Raw genomic sequence first — 10,956 nt, 5'->3', positions numbered from 1 at the left:
GCACGGGCTAAGTACCATTGGTCAATGCTACAGAGACTGTTAATTTTGATATAGATTTGGGTTTGTTTTTTTGTAAGCGCTCTTTAATGGTTTTTTCTAATGAGCAAAACCCTTCAGAGCAGGGTCATTCCATTATACATTAAAATCCGGCAAGGGAGCTATTGACTGAGGAGTCACTTCTCTGGCAAGTGACTGGATTGCCTCGATGGCAGGCTGGCCTTTTTGGACACCTTATGGTCACTCTGAGGACACTGCAGCTGAAGTCAGGACTCCTGCCCCAGCAGGCCTTGTTCCAGTCAGGACTGCTCCAGACATCTTGCAATGGCTGCTGTTATGCAAGACCTAGATATACTTATCTTCCCTCAGAATGGGATGGGGAGCCCTTTCTCAGTAATTCGGGATTCCAGAGGTAGTGGAGAAGAGGCCAGGAAGATAACTAAGGGAGCAGAAATACGGAGGGGCAGTGAGGAGCTAAGATCAGGGGCCACCGTCCAGTCTCTGGAAGAGATCCTGGGAGCTGTCAAGTCCTGAGGACAGTCCCGGCATCCAAAGCCAAGCTAACACTGCTCCCAGTGACTGCTGAGGGCTGACACCTGAGGCTCCGGTAGCCCAGCCACTCTGGGAGCTTAGAATCCTGACACCAGAGGGTATGGAGTAACTACGAGTTCCTGGTGAGAAATTGCTCCAAGCACTTAGAGATTCATAAAGGAAAAACCCTTTAGTAATAGCAGTGGCCAGATTCTGGCTAACACACAAAGGAAACCAGCCCCAAGTCGGAAACTTGCCAGTTTATATAGGCCTTAGGCATGCGTGTTATGTCCCACTGTCATCCTTAAATCTCTTTCAAGTCCTGGCCCCAAGCCACGCTTCTAACAACTTAAAACAAGATGCAGGAATTATTTCCTATGTTCTTTCGTGTTGTTCATTTAAATATTTTCCCTAGGAGGGAACTTGGACTTGATGGCATACTGAAGGCTGTCCCGGTGTGAGGTGTGAAGTTGTCCCCGTCCCCTCCACCCCCCACCCCCCGCCCAGCTGCTGAGCTGCTGGTTGGTGGAATGTTCTTTGTTATGAGAAAGGTCCTAAAGGCTGGGTTGTAAGTCAGACTTTGTCTCCTTTTGTTATGGGAATGGAGCCTAACTGAAGGTCAGTTTTGCTGAACAAACCTCATGGTAGGCAGAAACTGCACAAGACTGTTTCTAGCAAGCCTGATTAGATGACTATTTCTGGTCCTACTGAAGGGGGGGCGCTTAAGTTCTACCTCATGCCACTTAATTGTGCCAATTTTGTGTACACAGGCTAGAGTCATCAGAGAGGGGGGAGCCTCAACTGAGAAATGTCTCCTTAAGACTTCACTGCAGGCAAGCATGTAGGGCATTTTCTTAATTAGTGATTGATAGGAGAAGGCCCAGTCCACCATGGGCGGTGCTATCCCTAGGCTGGTGGTTCTGGGTGCTTAAAGGAAGATGGCTGAGCAAGTCCTGTGAGCAGCAGCCTCATCAGCTCCTGCCTCCAGGTTCCTGACCTGGCTTCCTTCCACGACTAGCTACGAAGTAGAATTGGGAGCCAAGCTGACCCTTTCCTCCTGAGTTGCTTTTGGTCACAGTGTTTCATCACAGCAACGGTAACCCTAACTAAGACGGTATTCCCTGAGTAAGGATATTTATAGATCCTGTATAGTATCAAATCTATTCCAGTCCCTTCTGTGTCACCGAGGCCTCAGAACTGTGATAGTAGTTGACCCTGACTACTGCTAACTGTTGCTAAGAGGAGCTGAGAATTACACTACCTGCAGCCGAGTGCTGGGCTGCTGGCAAACCTAAGTCAGAGCATAAATAAGCCTCTAGCTAACATAGGCACCCGGAGCCATGCGCCTTGGCGCCAGAGCCTGGAACCACAAGCCTCTAGTTGTCAGGACTTGGACTTCAGTTTCAGTCAGCCCCACCCATAAGCCTTTGGCATACAAGAATCCCTGTCTGTCAACACTAGAAGAGCCACTCCTTATTTACCTGTGAGTTCTGATAGAGGCAAAAGACCCAGCCAGCTGATAGGAGATACAGGCACTGCAAATTTAAATAACAATGGTATCTATGCAGCTCCACTTGGTATTACAAATGGGAGAGCAAGCCAGGTGAGGTGGAGTGCTGAGGGCTGTGACAAACCAAAGACCACCAGTCCAAACAGGAGGCAGCGAACACGGCCAGCTATCTGTGCTGTTCACGAAGCACGTGACCATGCCCACACTGCACAGATGTGCTGAGGGAGTGGTCTGTGTGGTCTTATCTGTAAAGCTGTCTCTTAAATTGGACATTTTTGAGGAGAAAGAGCAAACCTACAATTGTCTGGTTAAAGCAAGCTTTATTTTAGAGGTGTGCCTGGGAACAGCCAGCCAGCTATCTCACCCTAAGTTGGGATTTTACAGAGAGCCTTGGATGTGAGGAAGACAAGATTTTTTATACCTCAGGGGTATCGGGGTTTCCAAATGAGGGAGTTGATGGGCAAAATGGGTGGGTTACAGGAACAGAATATAAGCATAATGGTTACTCGGAATGACCTCCTGAGACAAAGACATGGTGGCCATTCCTGGAATGTGCAGAACCATGTGTAGTTAAGGTTACAGGAGGGCACAGCCCAAGCCTCGAGGAACAGGGGTTTAACCATAAACAGGGTATGAGCCTACTTTGTCTTTGTAAGGTGGCTTTAAGACTAAAATGGAGGCAGGCAGGTTCCTCACCGGCCAGAGTCTTACCAGAGCATCACAGAAGGCATTTGACAACCATAGCCCGAACTCTCTGGGCAGCTGAGCAGCAGGGCTGAAATTCAGCCTGTCACGGCCAGGGGACCTGTGCTCAGCTTGTCACGGTCAGGGACCTGTACCCAATGTGTGCAGTCTTCCACCATGGGGGCCTTCTGCTTTCTTGTCTTGTCTTGTCTTTTTCCTCTGCTTTTCTTTCCCCTCCTCTTCCCTACTTGACAGGGTCTCATGTAGCTCAGGCTGGCTTCCAACTCACTATGTAACCAAGGAAGACCTTAGACTCTGTCCTGCCTCAGCCCCTCACGTGCTGGGACTACAGGTGAGTGCCACCTTGCCTAGGTTATACAGTGCTGGGATAAAACCCAGGGCTTTGTGTCCATCGATCGAAGGAGCTGGAGAAAGCTAGGGTAGGGGAGGTAGTGAGATCTGAGAAGAGCCAGGGTGCCAGCATGGGCTCTGAAATCTGTAACAGGCACTTGTGACACTGAGGGAGCTCTTTTTTTTTTTTTTTTTTTTTTTTGGTTCTTTTTTTTCCGGAGCTGGGGACCGAACCCAGGGCCTTGCACTTCCTAGGCAAGCGCTCTACCACTGAGCTAAATCCCCAGCCCCTCTGAGGGAGCTCTTTAAGCCAGCTCCAAACCCTTCCACAACTTCCCACTGCGCTGAGGACGTTTGGTCTGAACTCCTGCCCCCTCCAGAATCCCCCCTCCTGCCCCACCATGCTCCCTCTGCACAGAGCCTTTGCACCTGCTGTTTCCACCACAGGAAACTGATGGGGGGCTGCCCTCTGCTGCGGGGGTGCAGATAACAGGTGCCAGCTCCTCAGAAGGTGACCCCTGTGGGGGAGATAGTTGACAGAGGAGAGAAGAGGAAGAGAGAGGGATCTAAGGTCAGATGGTAGCTAATATATTTCCTCTTCCTTAGAAACATGCTACTTGTTGCCACCCTCATCATGAGTAATACAAAATGTCCCCACCCTGGATGGCAGTATGCCCAAGAGGAGGCCCCTGCCCTCCACCCACGTGCACCCTGGTCAGAGCACAGTGTCATTATCTGTGTTCTTCTTCTGGGGCAGGGCAGAGGCACCACACAAGTCTCCCCAGAGTGAGTGACCCTCCCCATGGTGGTTTGAAAGCAGTACCTCTGTGACCCAGGGGTTTCAGGGTCTTGTCCTAGGCATTGTCAAAAACATAGGAGGCAAGAATTGGTGAGAGGAGAAGAGTTTGTTTATAGTTTGCACAAGAACTGGAGAGATTAAATCCTCTGCTTCTCTCTGTTTTGCACTGGCGGTTGTCTTAGGGTTTTATTGCTGTGAAGAGACACCATGACTATGGCAACGCTTATAAAGGGAAACATTTAATTGGGGCTGACTTACAGTTCAAAGGTTCAGTCAGTTACTGTCATGGCAGGAAGCATGGTGGCAGGCAGACATGGAACTGGAGAGGTAGCTGAGAGTTCCACATCTTGATTGGCAGGCAGCAGGAGGAGACAGTAACACTGGGCCTGGCTTGAGCATCTGAGACTTCAAAGCCCACCCCAAGTGACTCACTTCTTCCAACAAGGCCACACCTATTCCAGCAAGGCCGCACCTCCTAAAAGTGCCACTTCCTATGAACCTATGGAGACCATTTCATTCAAACTACCACAACAGTGTTAGAATTCTAAAAAGAATGAAACACACACGTTAGGAGCTCCACATGTCCAGAGAGTAGCTGTGAGGTGAGCTCTCACAACTGCTAGTGGCAGCCCTGTCTTGGAGGCAGTCATTCAGCCACAGGCTCTCAGCCCATTCCCATCTCTCTTCCTGGATAAAATTTCTGTATTCTTAGGACCCCTCCCTGTTATAGAGGACACTAGCTCTCTGCATTGTCTCTTCTCAGCAGAGCACTCGGTACTTCTTGAGGAATGTAGCTGGCCAACCCACTTCTCACTGGCAGCCGCACATCCCTACCACACTCCCTTCTGGAGTATGCATTTCTTCGGATGAAGCCTTGAATATATGACTTTACAGTCCAACTTGCACTTCATACTACCTGCCCCTGGAAGTAGCCAAATGAAGAAGGCTCCTTCCACCCACCCTTAATCACCAGCTTCCTGCTCTCCTGCCAAGGTACAGGGGCCAGTTGTGGACCAGCCTGTCTCTCATCTCTCCAGTCAACTCATTTTCTCATTCGGTGTCTTTAAAGTCTCCACCCACATCTCTAACTACCTTTTCAGCACCCAGATAGACAAGAAGTCACAAGTCCACTTCCCCATTTGGCTGTTAAAAAAAAAAGTCATACACACACTCACACACACACACACACACACAAATATTTTAAAAGGTCAAAATTTGAATTTAAATGCCCCCACCCTCAACCCCCCAGTATCACTAAGTATCAGGCTTGAAGTCTCCTGTCCCAACCTCTGAGTGCTGGGATTGCATGCATGCACTAGCTTTCTCTCTCTCTCTCCTGATCCCAAACTTAAGGCACTGTAGGCCAGTATCCACCTCTCCGGTGCTGGGGGAAGGATGTCGGGAACAACACAGTTCTTGCCTTGTAACTAGCTACATAGTTGGGGGAGGTAGGCATCAATTAAACAGTTAATTGGCCAAAACCAAAGGGGATCTGAAACAGGCCTGGAAACTAGAAAGCAAAGGCTGACTACAGTTGAACTCCCTCTCCTCATATTGGCCCGGAAGGGCTTGTCCAGGAAGAAACCCTGCAATGGAGAATAAAGGATGTCTATGCAACTCTAGGTGACGCAGGGCTGGACGAACATTTCCCTGTAGAGGAAATAGCAGGTGCGAATGCTCTGTGCTGAGAGCACTGTGAAGGATGGGTGGGGATTCTGGAGAGGGAAGGGTTTATGAGGGATGCAGGAGTCCATGGGCTAAGTTAAGGGTTAAGTCTTTCTTCTTAGCACAGTAGGGAGACACTGAAAGGTTTGAAGCTGGTTTAAAGAGCTAAACCCAGCCTTATTTAGCAAGCCTGGCTCTGGTCAGCGCCTTTGCACAGTCGATTTCTAAGGCAAGGGTTCAGATGGGTTTGGTCACCATAGAGATGGCTGTGTGGACACAAACAGTTATGATAATGAAGTTACAAACTTGAGCACTGAGGGGGGAGGGTATAAACAAAACGGGTTCTGGGTGAGCTTTGCTGGAAAACACATTCTGTCCACACAAAGGGTCTGATGTATGAAAAAGGACCTGCCATGAATATGAACAAAACCCAAGGACCACAGAGCCAGGATGCTGGTACCATAGCAACCCGGACCAAAGGGCTTCTCTTCTGTATTTTCAACAGAGCCCCAGTGAGCGTGCAGCAGGGACAAGGAGGTCAGAAGCCATGTGAAGAGGGCTCCTGTCCACCGGCACCTTGTAACCAGCCTCTTATTTAATTCTGATAACCCCTCACCCCAACAGAACGAGGTAACCTCATTCTGCAGATGAAGAAACCTGAGCTCAGAGGGATGGTGCTGGCTGCTGATAGGCTGGTGCCAGGCATTAGGTGGCGTCTTCGGATAGAAAGCTTTGCCTAGTCTCTTGCTCCCTTCCGGCTTAGAGCATGTTTCCAGACTGAAGTGGGACACGAGTTCGAAGCTAATCTAAGCTACACGGTGAGACTCTGTCTCAACAAAAGGAAAAAGAAAAAGGAATAGAAATTTAAGAATCCTAATAGAAAGGAGCGACGCGTCCACAAAAGAGTTTTACCAAAAGAGCCTCCAAATCTCAGATTCATCCCAAAGCCGGAGCATCACCAACAGGCTTCCGGAGGAAGCCGGAGAGTGAGAAGCTTTTGTCCGAAAGTTGCCGAACGCTCACGGAGATAGACGAAGAACTTCGGGAAGGGCAGCGCTCTATTGAACGTGAAGAGGTTGTGAGGCGGAACCATTCTTGCAGAGTAAAGTTGTCGAGGGGGGGGACGATGTTCATAACGGAAAGAGGCCGGAGGATTTCCGAAGCGGGCGGAAGCGGCGCGGTCGCGGGCCAAACTGCTCGAAACCATGGCTGCCGGGTCTTCGGAGGCAGAGACGGAGGCGGAGGCGCTGGCCGCGGCGCGGGAGCGGAGCCGCCTCTTCCTGAGCGGCCTGGAGCTGGTGCAGCAGGGCGCCGAGGCTCGAGTGTTCCGTGGCCGCTTCCAGGGCCGAGCGGCCGTGGTGAAGCACCGCTTCCCTAAGGGCTACCGGCACCCGGAGCTGGAGGCGCGGCTTGGCCGGCGGCGGACGGTGCAGGAGGCTCGCGCGCTGTTGCGCTGCCGCCGTGCTGGTGAGGAGGGCCGGACGGGGCTCCGGGAGACGGGTCGGGACGGAAGAGACCGGGCTCGGGGAGACGGGTCGGACGGGACAGACGGAGCTCCGGGAGACCGGTGGGGACCGGAGAGACGGGGCTCCCGGAGACGGATTTGGACGGGACAGACCGGGCTTCCGGAAACGGGTCCGGACGGGACAGACAGAGCTCCGAGTTCCAGGTGCGGAATCAGATGGCAATGCTTAAGGACTCACTGTGACACTCAGAACGCCATTCCTCTTGGTTCGCGGGACTACGCAGCTGTTTCTCAGCTTGTTTAGCGCCCAGAGCCCTCAGTTTCTCCTTTCTGCGGTTTCTACTTACCGTCCTCCTCTCTCCATTTGGTAGTTTTAAGCAGCAGGTGTCCTGACAGTCAAGGCATAAGCATCCGTGTTCGTATGCTGACATAGTTCAATAAATGTCTGATTTTATTAAATTGCTTATTTTCTCTTTAAAAAACATCCGCCAACAAAACAACAACACCATTACTCCAGAGAAAATGAGACACAGAGGACAAGTGCCCAAGGTTCCACAGCTACCTGGTAGCCTACCTGTGGCCCAGAAGCACCGACCCTTTGCTTTTTCTCATTAGTGGTTTTTAGGTGCCTACTATCAGGACATTTATAGATGCCAGGAGACTGAAAACACAGCAGGGAACAGGCCTGCACTTTTTGGCCCCAAAGGGGCAATGGAGTTATAAAGTGTATTCTATATTCTTACCTTTTGTAAGTTTTATCAGACAGGGATGGGGGCCACCTTGATGCCCATTGACAGGTCTCCACATTCTAGGAAAGTGTCCTGAACCTGAGTGACCTTCAGGAGAGACTCCTGAAGTCAACTGGAGGCATTGCTACCAGCTTACAGTTGTGGAGACTGAGGTGTAGAGTAGCTAAGGGAGCCTTGAGGTTTTACAACTTAAGGAGAAGCTGGGATTTGAACCTGCCTGTTTACAGGTGAACCTGTAAAAGGACACCCTGCTTAGCCTCCTGCTCTGTCCTTGTCAGGTGGAAACTCAGACTGCAGGATGCTCTCCTTCTGGCTTCTTGTCTTGTTTGTTTTTAGGGAGTAGCAATGAATTCAGTCCTAAGGAGGCTTGAGAAAGAAGGAGAAAGCTCTGACACTTCCAGACTTACCCTGGGCTGTCTCAGGCCACATCCTGCAGGGCTATAACAGGGCAAGCTTCTGGGTAAATTGTGCCACTTCCCGCAGTATCCCTAAACCCTCTGTCTAAGGTAGACTTAGACTGAGAAACTGTCCACCTGTGCAGGTGAAGCCGGCCTTCATGAAGGAGCACTCCCTAACCGAGCTAACCACGCTAACCACATGTGTCCATTGCAGGAATAGCTGCCCCCATCGTCTTCTTTGTGGACTATGCTTCTAACTGCCTATATATGGAAGAAATCGAAGACTCGGTGACTGTTCGAGATTATATTCAATCCACTATGGAGACTAAACAAGACCCCCAATGCCTCTTGGACTTGGCCAGGAAGATCGGGCAGGTTCTGGCCAGACTGCATGACGAGGACCTCATTCACGGGGACCTCACCACCTCCAACATGCTCCTGACACGGCCCCTGGAGCAGCTGCACATCGTGCTCATCGACTTTGGGCTGAGTTTTGTCTCAGGACTGCCAGAAGACAAAGGCGTCGACCTCTATGTCCTGGAGAAGGCCTTCCTCAGCACGCACCCCCACACCGAGACTGTGTTTGAAGCCTTTCTGAAGAGTTACGGTGCCTCGTCCAAGAAGTCCAGTCCAGTGCTGAAGAAGTTAGATGAGGTGCGCCTGAGAGGGCGAAAGCGGTCCATGGTCGGATAGTGGAGCTGTGGTGACTGGCTCACAGTGAAGGATGATGTAGATGAGGTTGGACCTCAGCAAAGCATGGGGTTGTTAAGTGGTCTGTGATCATGCTGGGACACCACCATCCTTGGCTCACTGTTCTCAGGGGCTTCGTGTACATGAGGTTTATTTTAGGCAGAACCGGGTGGGTAGTCCAGGCTGGCTTCAAACTATGTAATTGAGGATAACTTTGAACTTCTGATGCTCCTGTATTCATTGGGGTGTAGGTGTGTGCTGTCACATCTGATTTCTGTGGTGCCTGAGGCATACTAGGCAAGCATTCCAGCAACTGAGCTGAGTCCCAACCCTAGAACTGGGTGTTTCAGATCAAACAAGCTTTCCCGCAGATGGCTGTGGGCCTGCATAGCAGGCAGCACTGAGCTGAGAATGGTGGTGTAGTCCTAGAAGAACAAAGGCAGGACTCAGTTTGGGATAGTGGTTCTTGGTCTGCCCTTTAATCTGGCGGGGTATTTGTTATATGTATGAAAACTGCTTGCAGCCAGTTCAGTGGGATGTAAGCAGCACTTTGAGAAAGCGAACCGACCCTGACCGGGATGCAGTGGACTGCTCTACAGAGCTTGTTGCAAGTGTGGATGTTTACATGGCTGTGTTTGGAGTTTGACATAAAAGATATTTTTGAGGGTCTGGAGAGATGGCCTTGTAGCTAGGAGTACTTGCCCTTCCAAAGGACTCCAGTTTGGTTTCCAGCACCCATGCACAGCCCTCAGGCTGTGAGGGACCCCGTGCTTCCACTACCACAGGGACCTGTGCTTATGTGCACATGCCCCTCCCCAGAACATATACATATAATTAGAATAGCGAGAAGAAGTTCTTAAACTATTTTGAGTGTTGTAAAATGATGGAAAAAAATTACTTCATTTTTTTTTTTAAATAGGAAAGCAGGCTTACAGCTTTCTAACAGCAAAAACGAGGGGGATAAGAGTGGTTAAGAGCAGTGACTGCTCTTCTAGAGGTCCCAGGTTCAATTCCCAGCAACCACATGGTGGCTCACAACCATCTGTAATGGGATCTGATACCCTCTTCTGGCATGCAGTGTTCATGCAGATAGAGCACTCATGCACATAAATAATTTAAAAAAAAAAATACAGTTTTCAGATACCTGTAACTGATATTTTGCTGCTCTGTATCCATAGGTTGTGAAGCTCGTGGGTAGAGAAGGGAGCTGGTTTACATCTCAGGCAATGGGAGGCAGAGCAGAGATGGTGAGGGACTGTAGCAGGAAATATAAGAAGTCCCACGCTATTGGTGCCTAGGCACCGGCAGGCGGCCTCAGTCTGTTTCCAGCTGGATACCACATTAATCCTTTTAGCCAGGTCCTGTCTCACCCAGGCTTGCTCTGCCTCTCCCAGGTTCACTCCACCTGGTTCACTAAGTCCAATGGCTGGCAATGGCCGTGTCCGCCCCACACTCTGGTTACCTGAGTCACCACGTGAAGGAAAACACCACACAGTCTTAGTTTAGAGTTAAGAAGTAACACAATCGCTGGGCGCAGAATCTAGCATCCTAATTTTACAAACTATGTTAGAAATCCTCATTGTCCCTCTATGCTGTCTGCAGTCCAAAAGGAAGTTTCTTTTTCCTGCGTTCCTGCTTCCTCCAACCCGGAAGTCCCGCCTCCTCGCCAAGTGGTTGGTTTCTTGTAATGCTTGTTTATTAGGGGAAAACTCCACTACAAGGGACCTCGTGATGAAGTTGATAAGCTGTGTGTACAAAGTCTGAAGACAGTTCTAACAGCACCACAGCTGCTGCCACCTCCTGAGTGTCATGTACTACACAGATGGCCAGGAGAGAATGAAGATGTCCCTTCAGAACCTTGTGGGTGGATGTCACTAGTACAGATTAATGTTACCTGCTTTGCTCACTGCATGCTAGGTTCTCTGCCAGGAGTTTTCATAGCCCACAGTAAAGCAGTTACTGGGATGTCACTGTGGGTGCTGGGCTGTACAGGGAGCTGGCCTAGGTGCCGTGGGGAGCAAGAGGCGCCCTCACTGGACCCCAGAGCCAGCCTCCTTTCAGAGAGTTTTAGTGGTTTTGTGAAATAAGGTTTAAAACTCTCAAGCTAGCCTCAGCCT

General features: G+C 50.3%; 1 protein-coding gene across 1 annotated transcript; it reads left to right on the top strand.

Moving 5' to 3' along the window:
* Positions 1-6,720: 6,720 nt before the first annotated feature.
* Tp53rka (Tp53 tumor protein p53 regulating kinase A) lies at positions 6,721-10,693 on the top strand. Its single transcript, NM_001399841.1, is given in 2 exon segments — positions 6,721-7,004; positions 8,364-10,693. Coding segments are annotated over 2 exon segments (741 nt in total). The 5' UTR covers positions 6,721-6,742; the 3' UTR covers positions 8,843-10,693.
* The last annotated feature ends 263 nt before the right edge of the window (positions 10,694-10,956 follow it).

The sequence above is a fragment of the Rattus norvegicus genome, chromosome 3 (genome assembly GCF_021556685.1).
Source record: "Rattus norvegicus strain SHRSP/BbbUtx chromosome 3, alternate assembly SHRSP_T2T, whole genome shotgun sequence".
In the NCBI taxonomy this organism is placed as follows: Eukaryota; Metazoa; Chordata; class Mammalia; order Rodentia; family Muridae; genus Rattus; species Rattus norvegicus.
The sequence above is the reverse complement of the archived record's forward strand: the minus strand, read 5'-3'. Positions and strand labels throughout refer to the sequence as shown.